Source organism: Polypterus senegalus, chromosome 3, assembly GCF_016835505.1.
Source record: "Polypterus senegalus isolate Bchr_013 chromosome 3, ASM1683550v1, whole genome shotgun sequence".
NCBI lineage: Eukaryota > Metazoa > Chordata > Cladistia > Polypteriformes > Polypteridae > Polypterus > Polypterus senegalus.
In genome coordinates this window covers 30,911,732-30,929,903 of record NC_053156.1, presented here as the reverse complement: position 1 = coordinate 30,929,903, position 18,172 = coordinate 30,911,732, and the positions used below count along the sequence as shown (strand labels likewise).

The window sequence follows — 18,172 nt, the reverse complement described above, 5'->3', positions numbered from 1 at the left end:
AACTCATGTAATGTGACGCCGGCTTTAGGTTAACTGATGTATTTACACTCGTCCCCTTTTGGCACGTTTAATTGCGGGTGCTTTGATGGTCTTGCATTCTGAAAAGATTTGCATTGTACATTGTGTCATATTTCCCAAGACTCCCCTTGCCCTCTTGAATTGGATTTAGGGGGTTTGTGAATCTTATTTTAGTAAGAAATCACTTCCATCATGTATGGAAATAGCATTGCCAAGATGAAATCTGATAAGATATCCAGTGAAAATGATTTAGGGTGTATCTAATGGGCCACATATCCGTATTCGTTGTGAACTGCAGCTCATAATTGAACCTGTACATATCCATTCCCATTAACCATGGCGGATATATAAAAACAACAGTAGTATGGTACAAAAGAAAGGATATATTTAACTTGCTTTTCACTCCTAATATACTGTACAGCTGAAGTGAAGACACAGAACAACACCATTGCCTTACAGCTCTTCAGTGGGGTCTTTAACGACTGCCTTTTCGTCTTTGGGCACAGCTGCCTGATTTTCTGCTTTCTTTAGTTAGAAGATATACTGTATTTATGTAATATCAACTTATGTTTTTAACTATGCTAAAAAATCACACTATTGCATAATTATTTTTCAAATATGTTAGCACAGAGACCTTCATACTAAACAGTTACAGTTTTGAGATACAGTAAACTGATTCCTCTTTTTCACAGGCCTTAATTTATTACAAGCAAAAACAACTTCACAATGAATAGAAGAAATTAATAAATTTGATACATGGAATTAGAAGTTAATGGTTATAAATAAAAAAAAAATAATAATAAAAGAGAAGGGGAATTAATATGAGCAGCTGTTTTCTGTCTTATATTTCCTCTTTTGGTGATTGTTCCTTCTTTAAAACTGTTGGTAGCATATTTTTAAAAACAGACGTTAACACGTATTAAACCAATTTGATGCTTTAAGGAACTTTCCATTGACTGGAAATGCCAAACTTAAAAAAATTATAAAATTTTCTTTATTTTGGTAAATAAAAAGTAGTTTTGTCTTTAAAAAAAAAAGCAGCTTACAATAGTAGCATGCCTAGATAATGAATAATGTTATCAGAGTCACTGTTTTTGTTGGGAAAATATTCAAAGATAAATGCAGACTCTTTGGGTATCTTTTGTGTTTAGTTTTTAGGTATTTTAAACAATGCAGGAGTACAAATACAATAAAATAACATACACTGCCTAAAAAAGTAATCATCTCCTTTCAGTTTTTATTGTTATAAATGTAGTAATGTAGTAGATTGAAATTGACTTACATAACAGTGATCTAAAGAAAAAGATTCTGTAATGTCAAAGTGAAACCAGATCTCTACAAAGTGGTCAAAATTAATGTCAAATATAAGCCACAAAGTATCTGATCTCATAAGTATTCACCCCCTTCAATAAGTATTTAGTAGATGCCCCTTTAGCAGCTATGACAGCGTTGAATTTCTGTGCTCCAAAAGACTCTAGCTGCGGACCCCAGAGCTCCAGTCCATCGAGGAGGTTGGCGCTTTATATTATACTAGCTGTGCCCCACGGCCTCACCCACATATTTAGTGAAACAGGACAAACTTTTCTTGCCAATCGGATGGTAGGTATGCTCCAGTGTCAAACATTGGCACTGTATCTGATCGTGTTCAGCTCTGACAAGAGAGCGTTCCCTGCATGGGGAGAAAAGCACATGGCCGTGATTCAGTGGCAATCAGCAGCTACCCTCTAAAACACACGTAGCTCTGATCTCTCTCTCAAAAATGTCAAATTTTACTCCTTAACAATCTGTTGATGATGATGATGATGTTTGTTGAACAAACAGGTATCACTAACTAAGCAGAGGCAAGGTATGCCGAAACAATGAGGTAAAAACAAATGTATTTTGTTCCCATTGTATTACCGTTTAAGATGGGGTTTCGGAGGAGTGACCGCTCTTCCTTAGCGTTCATTCAGCCCCCCTTTTCACAATGCGAGAGGTAGAGACGCGAAGTGGCTGGTGCGTAGCGCTCCCCAGGGGAGTGGGGGGTGGGCAAGCGAAGCAAGCAGGGGGCAAATTCCCCTAGTATGTAGTGTGTTGTGTATGTATGTATGTATTGTTGTGTATGTATGTATGTATGTATATATATATATATATATATAGCATATATATTAGCAGCTGGAGATCCACAAAGGGAGAAAATGAATCGCGTATAATAAAGTAGTTTTTATTCCTGAGCTTTCATCCCCTGCCAGGGGCCTTCATCAGAGGATAATGTTTAGACATACAAGAATCAAAGGCGATATATAGCAAAATTAGGTGAGGGGAGCTGGGTAGTGGAAGGGGGGTATTGGTCGTAACGTTTTATTTATTATGAATATGTTGGTCCACCTATTAGGCTGACCACTGGTCTGAATTTCAGTGGTTTCATCTCTATCCCAGTTCACACCCAAAATTTTTATATGCTACATAGATGACACATGTGTCATATTAAAAAAAAAAATGACCAGCTGAATGAGTTCTACAACCATATTAACACAACATTCCCTGCAATCCAATTCACCATGGAGAAGGAAATGAACCGACACATCAGCTTCCTGGACATCTCCATTGAAAGAAACAACGACGCCATCCTAACCACTAGTGTTTAAGAATGCTATGCAGGCAAGATATTACGCATCGCCAGCAATCACCCACTATCTCACAAACGGAGCTGTGTTAAAACTTTGTTCAGAAGAGTCAACACCCATTGTAATACGAAGTAAACAAAAACGAATGAAAGACACTATCTTTTCCACCTTTTCACTTCAAACGGATACTCTAAGACATTCATTAAACAATGCCTACAAAGAAGACGCCAGAAAACTCGGCAAACAATTGACTCAAACCAGACCCCCCATCCCACTTGGTACACACTTCCTTATCATCACAGTGTGTTTGAAGGTGCAGCAAGCATCCTGGCCAAATCAGGCATCAGAATAGCACACAAGCCTGCAAACAATCTGCGCACTGTCCTTTTTAATGCTAAAAACAAGAAATCTACAGCAGAAACACGAAACGAAGTTTATAGCATTCCATGCAGTTCTTGCCCAGCGGTATACACAGGATAAACATCAAAAAGAATTGCAACACGCATACAGGAACATCGCAACGACATTAGAAGAATGGACTCACGATATATACACATACAAAGTCAACAGGACATACATTTAACTGGGACAATGTACAAGTAAAGATTTAAGGCCAGTACTAAAAGTGCCAAAAACTAATATATATATATATATATATATATATATATATATATATATATATATATATATATATATATATATATATATATATATATACCGCCTCTGGAGCCAGGCCTGGAGGTGGGGCTCGATGGCGAGCGCCTGGTGGCCGGGCCTGCACCCATGGGGCTCGGCCGGGCACAGCCCAAGAGGTAACGTGGGTCCTCCTCCCCATGGGCTCACCACCTATGGGAGGGGCCAAGGAGGTTGGGTGCAGTGTGAGTTGGGTGGTGGCGAGGCGGGACCTTGGCGGTCTGATCCTCGGCTACAGAAACTGGCTCTTGGGACGTGGAATGTCACCTCTGAAGGGAAGGAGCCTGAGCTAGTGCGCAGGTCGAGAGGTTCCGCTAGATATAGTCGGACTCACCTCGACGCACAGCTTGGACTCTGGAACCAATCTCCTTGAGAGGGGCTGGACTCTCTACCACTCTGGAGTTGCCCCGTGAGAGGCGCCGAGCAGGTGTGGGCATACTTATTGCCCCCACTGGAGCCTGTGCATTGGGGTTTACCCCGTGGACGAGAGGGTGGCCTCCCTCCGCCTCGGGTGGGGAAGGGTCCTGACTGTTGTTTGTGCGTATGCCCGAACAGCAGTTTGGAGTATCCACCCTTTTGGAGTCTCTGGAGGGGTTGCTAGAGGGCATACCTTCTGGGATTCCCTCGCTTTGCTGGGAGACTTCAATGCTCACGTGGGCAATGACAGTGAGACCTGGAAGGGCGTGATTGGGAGGAATGGCCCCCCCGATCTGAACCCGAGCGGTGTTTTGTTATTGGACTTCTGTGCTCGTCATGGATTGTCCATAACGAACACCATGTTCAAGCATAAGGGTGTTCATATGTGCACTTGGCACCAGGACACCCTAGGCCTCAGGTCGATGATCGACTTTGTGGTCGTGTCGCCGGACTTGCGCCATATGTCTTGGACACTCGGGTGAAGAGAGGGGCGGAGCTGTCAACTGATCACCACCTGGTGGTGAGTTGGCTTCGATGGTGGGGGAAGATGCCGGTCAGACCTGGTAGGCCCAAACGTGTTGTGAGGGTCTGCTGGGAACGGCTGGCAGAGTCCCCTGTCAGAAGTAGCTTCAACTCCCACCTCCGCAGAACTTCAACCACGCCCCGAGGGAGGTGGGGACATTGAGTCCAATGGGCCATGTTCCGTGCCTCTATTGTTGAGGCGGCTGACCGGAGCTGTGGCCGCAAGGTGGTCGGTGCCTGTCGTGGCGGCAATCCCCAACCCGCTGGTGGACACCGCGTGAGGGATGCCGTCAAGCTGAAGAAGGAGTCCTATAGGACTTTTTGTCCTGTGGGTCTCTGGAGGCAGCTGATAGGTACCGCAGGCCAAGCGAACGCGCTTCGGTTGTTGCTGAGGCAAAACTCGGGCATGGGAGGAGTTTGGAGGCCATGGAGAACACTTTGGACGGCTTCGAGGAGATTCTGGTCCACCGTCCGCGTCTCAGGAGGGGAAGCAGTGCAGTGTCAACACCGTATATGGTGGGGATGGTGCGCTGCTGACCTCACTGACGCTAGGGTCGGTGGGAGGAGTACTTCAAGACCTCCTCAATCCCACTAACATGCCTTCCACGAGGAAGCAGAGCCTGGGGACTCTGAGGTGGGCTCTCCCATCTCTGGGACTGAAGTCACCGAGGTGGTCAAAAACTCCTTGGTGGCAGGGCCCCGGGGTGGATGAGATACCCGAGTTCCTTAAGGCTCTGGATGTTGTAGGACTGTCTTGGTTGACACGCCTCTGCAACATCGCATGGACATCGGGACAGTGCCTCTGGATTGGCAGACCGGGGTGGTGGTCCCCTCTTTAAAAGGGGACCGGAGGGTGTGTTCCAACTATAGAGGGATCACACTCCTCAGCCTCCCTGGAAAAGTCTATTCGGGGTTCTGGAGAGGAGGGTCCGTCGGATAGTCAACCTCGGATTCAGGAGGAACAGTGTGGTTTTCGTCCTGGTCGCGAACAGTGGACCAGCTCTTCACCCTTAGCAGAGTCCTGGAGGGTGCATGGGAGTTTGCCCACCGGTCTACATGTGTTTTGTGGACTTGGAAAAGGCATTCACCGTGTCCCTCGGGAATCCTGTGGGGGTGCTCGGGAGTATGGGGTACCGGACCCCTGATAAGAGCTGTTCGGTCTCTGTACAACCGTGTCAGAGCTTGGTCCGCATTGCCGCAGTAAGTCGAGCCCGCTTCCAGTGAGAGTTGGACTCGCCAGGGCTGCCCTTTGTCACCATTCTGTTCATAACTTTTATGGACAGAATTTCTAGGCGCAGCCAGGGTGTTGAAGGGGTCCGGTTTGGTGGACTCAGGATTGGGTCACTGCTTTTGCAGATGATGTTGTCCTGTTTGCTTCATCAGGCCGTGATCTTCAGCTCTCTGGATCGGTTCGCAGCTGAGTGTGAAGCGGCTGGGATGAGAATCAGCACCTCCAAATCCAGAGCATGGTCCTCAGCCGAAAAGGGTGGAGTGCCCTCTCAGGGTTGGGGAGAGATCCTGCCCCAAGTGGAGGAGTTCAAGTATCTCGGGTCTTGTTCACGAGTGAGGGAAGAATGGAGCGTGAGATCGACAGGCGGATCGGTGCGGCATCCGCAGTGATGCGGCTCTGCATCGGTCTGTCGTGGTGAAAAGGAGCTGAGCCGTAAGGCAAAGCTCTCAATTTACCAGTCGATCTACGCCCTACCCTCACCTATGGTCATGAGCTATGGGTAGTGACCAAAGAACGAGATCGCAATACAAGCGCTGAAATGAGTTTCCTCCGCAGGGTGTCTGGGCTTTCCCTTAAAGATAGGGTGAGAAGCTCAGTCATCCGGGAGGGGCTCAGAGTAGAGCCGCTGCTCCTCCGCATCGAGAGGAGTCAGATGAGGTGGCTCGGCATCTGATCAGGATGCCTCCTGGACGCCTCCCTGGTGAGGTGTTCCGGCACGCCCAACCGGGAGGAGGCCCGGGGAAGACCCAGGACACGCTGGAGGGACTATGTCTCCGGCTGGCCTGGGAACGCCTTTGGGATTCTCCCGAAGAGCTGGAAGAAGTGGCCGGGAGAGGGAAGTCTGGGCCTCTGCTTAAGCTGCTGCCCCGCGACCCGACCTTGGATAAGCGGAAGAGGATGGATGGATGGATGGATATTTATATACGATATATATATATATATATATATATATATATATATATATATACACGATATATATATATATATATACGATATACAGTGGAACCTCGGTTTGCGAGCATAATTCGTTCCGGAAACGTGCTCGCAATCCAAAGCACTCGTATATCAAATTTAATTTCCCCATAAGAAATAATGGAAACTCAGATGACTCGTTCCACAACCCAAAACTATTCGTATAAAATGATTAATACAAAATATAAAGTAAAATACATAATACAAATTAACCTGCACTTTACCTTTATAAAGAATCATGGCTGGTGTGAGTTTCTAAACTCATGTGGGATTCCACCCAACAGGACAACACGCTGAAGAGTGTCCCAAAGCAATCGCAGTCTCCCAGCGCTGTAGCAGTTCGCCCTATAAGCGCATCCAAAAAGATCGCAGACATGCTATAAGCGTCTGTCGTAAATGGGTCATACAAGGAACATTATGAAGATCCCGGTATAATAAATAACAGCGCTGTTGCGGTCTCAAGCTGAATAAAGCTGGTTTTAAAGTACTGAAACTCAGCTTCGTGTTTTGGGGAGCAAGACGGGGACTCGCACTTCACAGTGCACACACACACAGTCACAATGCTGTAGTAAACAGATGTGACTATATGAGTGAGGCACACAGATTCAGACGGAGAATAGGAGACGATTGCCAGAGAGAGAGAGAGAGAGAGAGAGAGAGAGAGACAGACGCGCTGGGCAGGCGAGCGAGATAGATAAGGAGAGAGAGAGAGAGAGACAGACGCGCTGGGCGAGCGAGATAAGGAGAGAGAGAGAGGCGCGCTGGGCGAGCGAGATGAGAGAGAGAGAGAGAGACATGCTGGGCGAGAGAGAAGCACAGGGGGAGCGAGATGAGAGAGAGAGAGATGCGCTGGGCGAGCGAGCGAGATAAGAAGAAAGAGAAGAACCATCAGCTCAGTTGTGATCACATAACGCTCAGCAGACAAAGTGTATCCATACTACTCGTATTGCAAGACATCGCTCGTTTATCAAGTCAAAATTTATCAAAAATTTTGCTCGTTTGCAAAACACTCAGAAACCAAGTTACTAGTAAACTAAGGTTCCACTGTATATATATATATATATATATATATATACTGTATGTGTATATATATATATATTTATATGCATATATATGTATATATATGTATATGTACATATATGTATGTATATATATGTGTGTATATATATATATATATATATATGTGTGTGTATATATATGTGTGTGTATATATATGTGTTACGGTTAAGATTAGGGTTGGGGGAGTGTTATCTGACTCGAGTCAAGCAAGCTGAGAGACAAAAACATGCAAGCCAATTGGCTGTCCAGGTGAGCTACTGAATTGTGGAGCTGCAAAGGTCTGCAGCTGGACCAATCACGTGTGCTCAGGTCTCTCTCCATCTCTCTGTCAGGGTTGCATATCTCCACTCATTTTGTCTCATTCTAATTTGCACAACTGCTTAAGTTCTGTCAGGTTGCATGGGGACCATGGATGAAGAGTCTTTGTCAATTTCTGCCACAAATTCTCATTTGGGTTGACATCTGTACCCTGACTTAGCTACTCCTGGACATTAGTATTGTTTAAATGTAGCATTGGCTTTATGCTTGGGGTTGTTGTTTTGCTGGAAAACAAATCTCCCAAGGTGTAAGTTTCTTGCAGACAGCATTAGGTTTTCCTGCAGGATTTCCATATAGTATTTTGCTGCATTCATTTTTCTCTGCACCCTCACAAGTCTTGCAGGGTCTGTTGTAGAGAAGCATCCTCATAGCCTGACACTGCCACCACTGTGCTTCATTGTGTGTTTATGAAAATATGCAGTGTTCAAACATGTGTTTAGTCTGATGGCCAAAATGCAGATTTTTTTGCTGACATCAGGTCATAGAAACTTCTTGCGGGTTAGTTCCTCCCATTTGCCTTCTACCAAGATGTCAAGTGTGCATTTTGTTTTCTCTTTGCCTCTATCCAATAAAGTTACAAGTGGCAAATCACCTGGACAACAATTGTTGTTTACACAGTCTCTACAATCTTATCCTTAGCTGTAGCTTTTAACTCCTTCAGAGTTCTCATAGAGCTGTCCTCCTTCACTAGTCACATCCCACCCCACCACTGTTACTCCTTTTCATTATTTACTTCCTTCCCCTTGGCAATATCTTTTGTAAATATAACATTAGCTTCCACTGTTATGCTGATGACACCCATCTCTGTCTCAATAGCAAACCTACTGCTTCCTTTCCACCCTCCTTACTTATTGATTGCATAGCAGAAATCAAATCCTGGTTTTCTTCAAATTTTCTTAAATTAAATACTGACAAAACTGAGGTTCTCCTCATTGGTACAAAATCAACATTTTCCAAAACTGATCATTTTTCATTTCTTATTGATAATTCCTGTCTCCCCTACCCCACAGGTTAACAGTCTGGGTGTCATCCTTGACAGTACTCTTGTCTTTTCAGTCCCACATCATTAACATCTCCCGGTCTGCATATTTCCACTTGCGTAACATTAATCGTATTCACCCCTCCCTCTCTCCCCACACCACTGCTATCCTTGTTCATAGCCTTGTCACTTCTCGTCTGAATTATTGCATTTCCCTTTTCTTTGGTCTTTCTCGCAAATGTCTTTATAAGCTTCAACTGGACCAGAATTCAGCTGCCCGCATCATTACTAGAACCCCCTCTATTCACCATATCACTCCTGTTTTGCAACAGCTTAATTGGCTTCCAGTTTAGTTCCAAATTCAATTCAAAATTCTCCTACTAACTTTTAAGGCTATCCACAACCTTGCCCCTCCGTATCTGTCTAACCTCCTCCATGTTGCCATTCCCTCCCGCACCCTCAGATCCTCTTACTCCATCCACCTGACTGTCCCCTTCGTCCGTCTTACCACTATGGGGAGCAGAGCATTCAGTTGCTCTGCTCCCCAGCATTGGAACTCACTACCACCTGAGCTTAGAAATATTGAATCATTTTCACTTTTTAAATCTAAACTTAAAACTCATTTGTTTGACTGTTTTTTCTCTTTGATTACAATTCTTTGTCTGATTTTAACTTTTGTATTTTACTTTTGTTTATAATTTGTGTTTTGTCTATTGTTTGGTGTTCTTGAGTGTTTAGAAAGGTGCCTATAAATAAATAAAGTGTATTATTATTATTATTATTAGTCTTCGTCTTGCACAATCACTACATTTTTGTGGATGCAAATTTACCACACTCTTTCATTTCCTCATCATTGATTTAACCTGTTATTCAGTGACTTTGATATTTTCTTGTCTTTTTCTCCTGACTTGTGCTTTCCAATCACCTTTTCAAGGAGTTGTTTTGTTGTGTTGTTTTCTCTTATTGTTTAGAGTAGCTCGTTATACTGACTCGTGATCTTTATTGAAACAGTTCTGTTGTTTTGTAGGGCCCTTTGGTATTCTTCATTATTTACACTTAACCAAATGGCCTCATATCCCATACCCTTACCACTCTGTGGTCAGATATTCAACTTCGATTCATCATTTCCTCCACCTTCTTAATCTTTAAGCTCAGGCAGTTAGACAGGCAGGAGAAAGAGCTACACTTTTAACTATGTATTAAAGGTAATACATTTAATTATAACTAGTGACATACAAACCAATAGAATGTGGCTTTGGAAACCAAGACTGTGCAAACTGATAATGCAAGATGTGTGATTTCAGGTGTCACAATAACATATAGTTGCATTTGATTCTTCCTGGTCAGCTCATCATCTGAACAGGCCTAAGTGGTCTGCGTTGGTCAGGATACAACATGGCAGAGGGCTCAAGTTTTGCGTCTGTGTAGCTCCTGACAAATGCACACCTTCCTAGGCCTTTTAGCAAAGGAGTAGCTCAGACACAGCCCCCAAAGTCAAATAATTTTGTTTCTTGTCAGCATCCCTCAAACAAACAACCAAGAAGTGAAATGTAAGCAATTAAGCTATGAAACTGCCCCTTTCTATCAAAGGTGGCCTTCAGTTCAGTCTAAAAAACCAGCATTAACTAAAGTTCTGGTCCATTTTCTTTGCTCTTTAAACATTATAACAAATAAAGTGCTAATTCTGCAAATAAAAAGTATTAATCAACTTACATGCAACATATTCCACCACAGGGTGTCATGTTAGTGAGGGTTAATACTTGTGTAATCAATTATTTTCTGGTTTATATTTATAATTTGTTTAGACAGTTTTGCAGAGATCTGCTTTCACATTGACAATAATTTGTTGTTGTCAGTGTCAGTAAGAAAACCATATTCTATCCACTGTGATTCAATGTTGTATAACAAAATGTAATAATGTCCAAGGTGATGAGTACATTTTCTGGGCAAAGTGCCATTCTAATGTACCATACAATGTCCAATCCAGTTCTGGGTCACAGAGGATCTGGGCAAAAGGCAGGAACCATCCCTGGACAGAGTCTACAGAGCCCAGCCAGACTTGTAACCCACTATCACACTTACATAGGGCCATTTTGGGACAGCCAGTTTACTTATGTTTTTATAGATATGGGAAAAAAAGCCAGAGAGCCTCAGAAAATCCAAACAGATTGATGGAAATTGTACAAATCAACACAGACTGATATCACCCTTGGATTTAAACCCTGGACACTGGCTCTGTGCACCATACATGCAACTAAACAGACAGGTGGAAATCCTGTTGTATGAAGATCATAAGTCAGGAATGGCTACATATGCAATGATAGCTTTGGTTTACTTAAAGCATTATAAGCAGTACACTCATTTTGTTGTTTTTTATTCTAGCAGACATTTTCAAGAGCCTGAAAATATGGAGCTCTACAGTGAAGCCGTTAATTACCTACAAGAATATGGTGTTGAAGGTAAGCTGTAAGAGCCTTGATTGATTTGCTCCATCTACTGTAAACTGTTTACATATTTTGCTGAATTTTATATTTATAGTGATAAGTGTACAGTGTGATAGTTTCTCTTCCTTTTACACCTGCATTGCTGATAAGTTTAATGGCTTATTTGGGTTTTCTGAGGGTGTCACATTTTTGATGTGCTCTAGGGTGTATTTCTAAAAGGTCATAGTAATAGGGTGTTGTACCGTGTTAGCCATTATGAATGTAGTGAGAAGTCAAGCAAAGTGAGACCTTTTATTGGCCAACTAAAAGATCATAGAAAAAAGTGAATGAAGAATGACAATTGGAAAATTTCAGAATAATGATAGATTGGTCAGGGTGAAAAGGAAAAGAAAAACTCCATGTGTTTGGATGTTGGTGAAAATAAACCTCTAGAGTTTCTACAGCCAGAAAAAAAAAATTTTCTGAAGTGACATCTTATGTAAAAAAAAAAAAAATATATATATATATATATATATATATATATATATATATATATATACACACACACTGGCAGTGCCACAATTGATGGGCATCCCAGTTGGACGACAGCATAACATCTGGATAAAATGGGAGGTGCCAGGGGATGGACAAGAGGAAGCCAGATGTCAGGAGCATGTTTTATAATTTTGGAGGTGACAATTGGGTAGCAGTAGGGTACCATTTAATTCACTACATTCAGAATAAAGAGCCAGTAGGTACCTGTGGACTCACCCAAAAAAGCAGGATCATCACAGTATCAAGTCACGGTCTGCACAATTACTTTTTTTTCTCCATTACAGATGTAGCAATATTTTAATAAAAGAGTTCTGAATATTTTTAAATAAACCTCATTATTTACATTATTGGCATTATGTGTCAAACCAGCAGGCATGTAGGATGGAGAGTAATTGTGTGTTGGCTGACACAGACAAGGCTCTTTAAATTGAGAATTTACAATTAAAGAAAAATCAGAATTAAGACAGTTATTTTCCATTTGCTTTAATGAGAAGGTCTTGGCATTAAACAGTCGGGGATCTCAGATTTAAAAGAAAATGGGATAGAATCAGATGCAAAATAATTGTTTTATGGCACAGAAGAAACATTTAGAAAAACTGCTCTCAGTATACTTGGGGATCAAAGTGCACATTAGTGGGATTAAAAAAAAAACAACAACAAACAAATAATAAAAAATAAAAAAATGTTGTGAAAGGGACTGGCTGTAAATTTTACTAATGAAGATAACAGGCTGACTATTCAAAATTATGAAAAGGCTGATCATAGAAGTGAAGGGCAAAAATAGATCAGTAAAGTACTGAGCTTTGCATACCATGTCTGGAGTAACTCGATGCCAGAATTAGTACAGGTCAAACAAACAACAGTTCCTTTACAATCGTATGCATTTGAATAAGATCCCTTTTAAATAAATTTGAATTGTATTTGAATAGCGGCATTCAATCTTACAGCCCTAGACTGCTCTTCATAGCAACTGTTGATGTGGATGGCTACCATGTCATGACCTGATGTTAACAAAAATAGCAGTTCTGATCTATTTCAAATAGGATCAATAAAAACGTGAACATGAAAAACATGAGGGAAGGATAGGAATCGTGACAATAAAAAGTTAGGGTGGTCTCACAGCTTCAGCAACTGGGGCCCCACCCCTTTAGGTTCAACATATTCAGGGGAAGGACTACCAAAATTAATACATTATAAAATGCTTAATAAACAAAATACCATTTATATAACAATGATATACAGTAATACAGTAGATTAGACAACAAAAAAATCTATGATGAAAATATTCACAAAATAATATTCAATGGCTGCGGTGGACTAGCGCCCTGCCCAGGGTTTGTTTCCTGCCCTTTGCCCTGTGTTGGCAGGGATTGGCTCCAGCAGACCCCTGTGACCCTGTAGTTAGGATATACTGTAGTGGGTTGGATAATGGATGGATGGATGAATATTTAATGGACAACAATATGATGAAACAAAAAGGAAAGAAAACTCTATCATTAACATTACACCACCCTGAATAACAGTCAGCAGCAGTAGCAGGAGGATGAGAACAGAACAGAGAAAAATGTACCTTTTTAGATGTCATCACATGGATGAAGGAAAGAAGGACACATTGGAAGGGGTCGGAACATTGGTGTGCCTTTCCTCCCAGATCAATTTCTGCCCCAGGGATTGCCTATTCCACCATAAATTTATCATCCAATCTTTCACATTACACACCAGCAATTCATCATGGAATAAGTTGAAGCCATTGTTGGGTTAATTATACCAGCCTGAGATGGTCTATGCTTTGTGACATGAGATATTATTCATTTGAAAAAGGTATAGACCGACTCCTTTACGGGAAACACCTGGTAAGCAGCAATACTTAACTATGCTTTGGCATTCATATATTAAGACACTTAATGTGTGTGTTAGGCTCAAACCAGCTTGCTGTACCAAGGTGGGATGGATCCTTGGATTCACGCCGTTTTCCAAATTCTGACCCTGCAACTAGCAAAAATTGAGATTAATTAGACCAGGCAGATTTTTCCAATCTTTCTTGTCCGGTTTTGGCGATCATATGCACATCTTAGCCTTGAAGACAGAAGAGGAGCCTTTTATTGTTGTTTGCTGCTGTAGCCCATCCACTTCAAAGTGTGTGCTTAGAGATGCCCTGCACGCCACTTATATTTTATTTTAGTTTTTGCGGTCTTTCTATGTGTTTGAATTAATTTATCTGTTCTTCTCTGACCTCTCTCGTTAATAGAAACGATGCTCAAGGGATGTTTTTTCTTACTCTGTTCTCTTTGAACTGGCAGGCAGTGTGATGCAGTGGTTAAGGCTTTGAACTTCAAACCCTGAAGCTGTGTTTCCAAATCTGCTACTGACAACTGTGTAACCATGAGGAAGTCACTCCACCTGCCTATGGTCTAATTAGAAAAACAAAAACCCAAAGCCAAAAGAACCATAACCAAATTTTATCTCAAATGTTGCCTTGGATAAAGGCCTCAGCCAAATAACAAAATGTTAAATGTAACTGTAAATTGTGTCTGAAATTCTAGAACCACAGTATCTGGAATCAACAACAACAACAACAACATTTATTTATATAGCACATTTTCATACAAAAAAAATGTAGCTCAAAGTGCTTTACATAATGAAGAATAGAAAAATAAGAGACACAGTAAGAAAAGAAAATAAGGCAACATTAATTAACATAGAATAAGAGTAAGGTCCGATGGCCAGGGTGGACAGAAAAAACAAAAAAATAACTCCAGATGGCCGGAGAAAAAAAATAAAATCTGCAGGGATTCCAGACCATGAGACCGCCAAGTCCCCTCTGGGCAATCTACCTAACATAAATGAAACAGTCCTCTTTGTGTTTATGGTTTTCACGGAAGGACTTGATGATGATGATGATGAATCAACCATCATTCTGTGGTCAGTGTCTCTTAGATCACATATCACTCATATCATTACAACTAAACCTGTTGAACATGTCTCCATTCAATAAATATATATAGAATGTTATATATTCTATATATAGACAGAGAGTTTTAACCCGCTTATCCAGCACAGGATCACGTAGAAGTTGGAGCCTGCCCCTGGAAGCATCAGGCATAAGATAGGAAAAATCTCTGGACAGGGTGCCAGTCCACACAGAGTCCAGTTTAACAACGCCAAATGAACCAATATGCATGTCTTTGAGTGGAAACCAGAGCAAACCTATAGGGTGAATGGGTAATTTTCACAAAAGGTGCAACTGGGACATGAATCTTGCCATTACTGCTGCACTTTAATGGTTTTCTCTTGATTGTTAAACTTCTAAGGTTCTTAGAGTGAAGTTTGATGGATACACTCAGATCATGTATGCATGTTTTTGTTATTATACTGTATTTGTAAATGCATTCAGAACTTATGGCTTGTTAAATAATATGTGCTGTCCATTATTCCATCCATATGTATTCTAAACCTATCTTCAAGATATTTTCTGAACTTACACAATCCAGTTTGGGCAGAACTGTGCACAGAGCAGGAACGAGCCCTGAATGTGATGCCAGTGTATCAGAGGAGACAGAAGTTGCCAAGTATAAATATACTGGGACTTCATGTTCACTTTTTTATATCCAGACTGTACTAAATATTTTAAAAAGTATAACATATTTATAATTTTTAATGTGATGGTTTATTTGAATACATTAATAGAGAAAAAACAACTTGCCCAGTCTTTGCCTGTTGTTGGCCAATCTTTAAACCTTTAAATATGTGTTCTGTATCTTGCTTGTTTTTCAAGTTTCTCTCTTGCCACTCCATCTCTCACATAGTAGTGTCTATTTTAATTTATATAGCAACCAATCTTCCCTAGAGAGGTGCACAACCTGGATGTTATAATAATAATGCATGTTATTTGTAGTACATTTTTTGTGTACAAAGTACTTCAGGTATTCAAAAGATAAAAATGGCAGCCGCAGCATAATGGTAATAAATAAAACTGCATAGAAGCTATTGTCAAAAGTATTAGAAAGCAACTAAGCAGATACATAACTGGAACTTCAACTATTGGTCACCGCCAAAAAGCAATTATCAAAAAGTAAAAATAAAAATGTAAGAAGGCAGTGAAGAAACTAATTCATAGTTCTTGATATAAGGTAATGTAACTGGGACCTGTGTAGAGGGAGTTATAATCATGGGAAACCATGTAGACTTCTAAAATATATTAAATTAATTTGCAATGTTAGACCGGTTTTGTCAAAAACAGGCCATTTAGTCCAATTTTTCCAAAATGATTTGTTGACTAAGGGAATACACTGGTCACAGAGGAAGTGTTGGGGCACCGACCGAGTCGTCCCTTTTCATATTTACAAAGTCCTTGAACAGAAACGGCTGCTTGGTGGTGCATCCAATATAGCAAAATGAAAAAAAAAAAACAGAATAACTAAAAATGAAATGAGGCTTCTTTGGTTTTCTCTCGGTTGCATCAGTTTCAGGTTGGAGCTGCAGTCATCTGTCTGCTCTCACTTGAGTGAGGCACGCCATACCGGGAGTGTCTCACTTTTATGACAGAGGGACTGCAGGGGGCAGAGTTAGTTTCCCTCTTTGTGTGGTTTCTCAGAGCTGTGGGAGAAAAGGGAAATGTTACCTTCAGCAACCATGCCACCTCAGAAGAGCCTGGAAGGCATACTTTAGACGGACATGCAATGGTAAAACGTAATCTTTCCTGCCTTAGTCCATGCTGACTGCTCACTAACACACATGGTCTTAAGAAGTGATACTTGATTTTTAAGTAATAGTTTAATATTTGCTATTTTCCAGTCATTAAAAATGTCCCAAATTTGCAATGTTGTTTTAGAAAAATACACGTTAAAGTTTTATATATGTACTAACTGCCCTCTTAAGATTTTGAGGATAAATTATATCAGGTTCTGGTGATTTATTAGACTTGAGCCTATTTAATCTAAGCAGTACTTCTCTCTCTCCAAAATTTCCACTTGCTAGGTACCGTACCTCCTTAAATTCTGAACTCCAGAAAATGCAAATCTAGAGCAGTCACTGTTTTGTTATCAGCATATTTTAGTTTGTCGTTACGGTTCCTAATACATGACACTTCCTTTCTGATAGGCTAAGGGAATTAAGCATTTTTACTCATGAGCAAAGCAGGCTACATAAGGGCCTAATCCAGGCTTTTAAATTTCTCAGCTTTATCAAATAAAATCGATTCAGCAGAATTCTTTCTATTAAATAGTGAATAAAATACTTGAAGAAACTGGTGGAAATGAAAAAGAAGACTTACTCCAAGAATTACTTCACAGAGTGTATTATGAAAATATGGAACAAACTGCCGAGTATGTAGCTGAAGGGGAATCCTGCACATTTTTTAACATGGATCTGGATGAGATATTGGTGCTTATGTACAGTGTATTCAGAAAGCATGTGGACCCCTTCACTTTTTACACATTTTTTATGTTGCAGCCTTTAAATTATTTTTCATTAATTAGGTGACACAAGATAGCCCAGAATAACAAAGAAAAAGGATGATTTTAGATATTTTTGCAAACTTATTAAAAATAAAAAACCTGAAATGCCACATTGACACAATATTCATACCCCTTGTGCAACAAGTTTTGCACAACTGGATTTGGTAATTTTCTTTCATTCTTCTCTGCAGGTTCTCTCAAGCTCTGTGAGATTAGGAGGAGATCATCTGTAGATAGCTGTTTTCAGGTCTCACCATTGATTTTTGCTTGGGTTTAGGTCCATGCTATGGCTGGGCCACTCATAGAAATTCCTATGTTATCTTTGTTTGGGAAAATGACCAGTTGGAAGGTGAACCTTTGGCCCAGTCTTAGGTCCAGAGTGGTGTGGAGCATTTTTTCATTAAGGACATCTTTGCTGTTTGGTCTTTTTTTTTTCTCCCTGTCAAATCTCTCAGTCCCTGCAGCTGAAAAACAACCCCACAGCATGACAATCCCGCCACTGTGCTTCACCATTGGAATGGTATTGCACAAATGATGAGCAGTTCCTAGTTTCTTCTGGACATGGTGCTTAGAATTGAGGCCAAACAGATCAATCTTGGTTTTGTCAGACCAGAAAATCTTTAGTCTCACAGTCTGAGAGTCCTTTGGGTGCCTTTTTGCAGACTCAAAGTGAGTTAATGCTTCTTTTACTAAGGAGAGTCCTCTGTCTGGCTACTCCTTCCTGAGGCTTAGGTCGGTGGAGTATTGCAGTGATGGTTGTTTTTCTGTAATTTTCGGTGACTTCCACATAGATTCTCTGAAGCTCAAAAAGAATTTCTATTGGGTTTTAGGTCATCTCTTCTCACCTGATTGCACAGTTTGGTCAGGTGGCCAACTCTCGGAAAGGTCATGTTTGTTCTAAAATTCTTTCATTTAAGAATTAT

The 18,172-nt window shown here is 41.1% G+C and overlaps 1 protein-coding gene across 2 annotated transcripts in view; it reads left to right on the top strand.

Annotated features, from left to right (window-relative positions):
* LOC120524986 (breakpoint cluster region protein-like) overlaps positions 1–18,172 on the top strand; it is a 103,973-nt gene that overhangs the window by 11,592 nt on the left and 74,209 nt on the right. The window contains exon 2 of one of the 2 annotated variants that reach the window (XM_039746903.1): positions 11,201–11,274. In XM_039746903.1, the coding sequence (XP_039602837.1) occupies positions 11,223–11,274 (52 nt within the window). In that variant the 5' untranslated portion in view covers positions 11,201–11,222. Of the gene's footprint in view, positions 1–11,197; positions 11,275–18,172 lie in introns of both variants that reach the window. The other variant, XM_039746904.1, reaches the window with a different exon arrangement.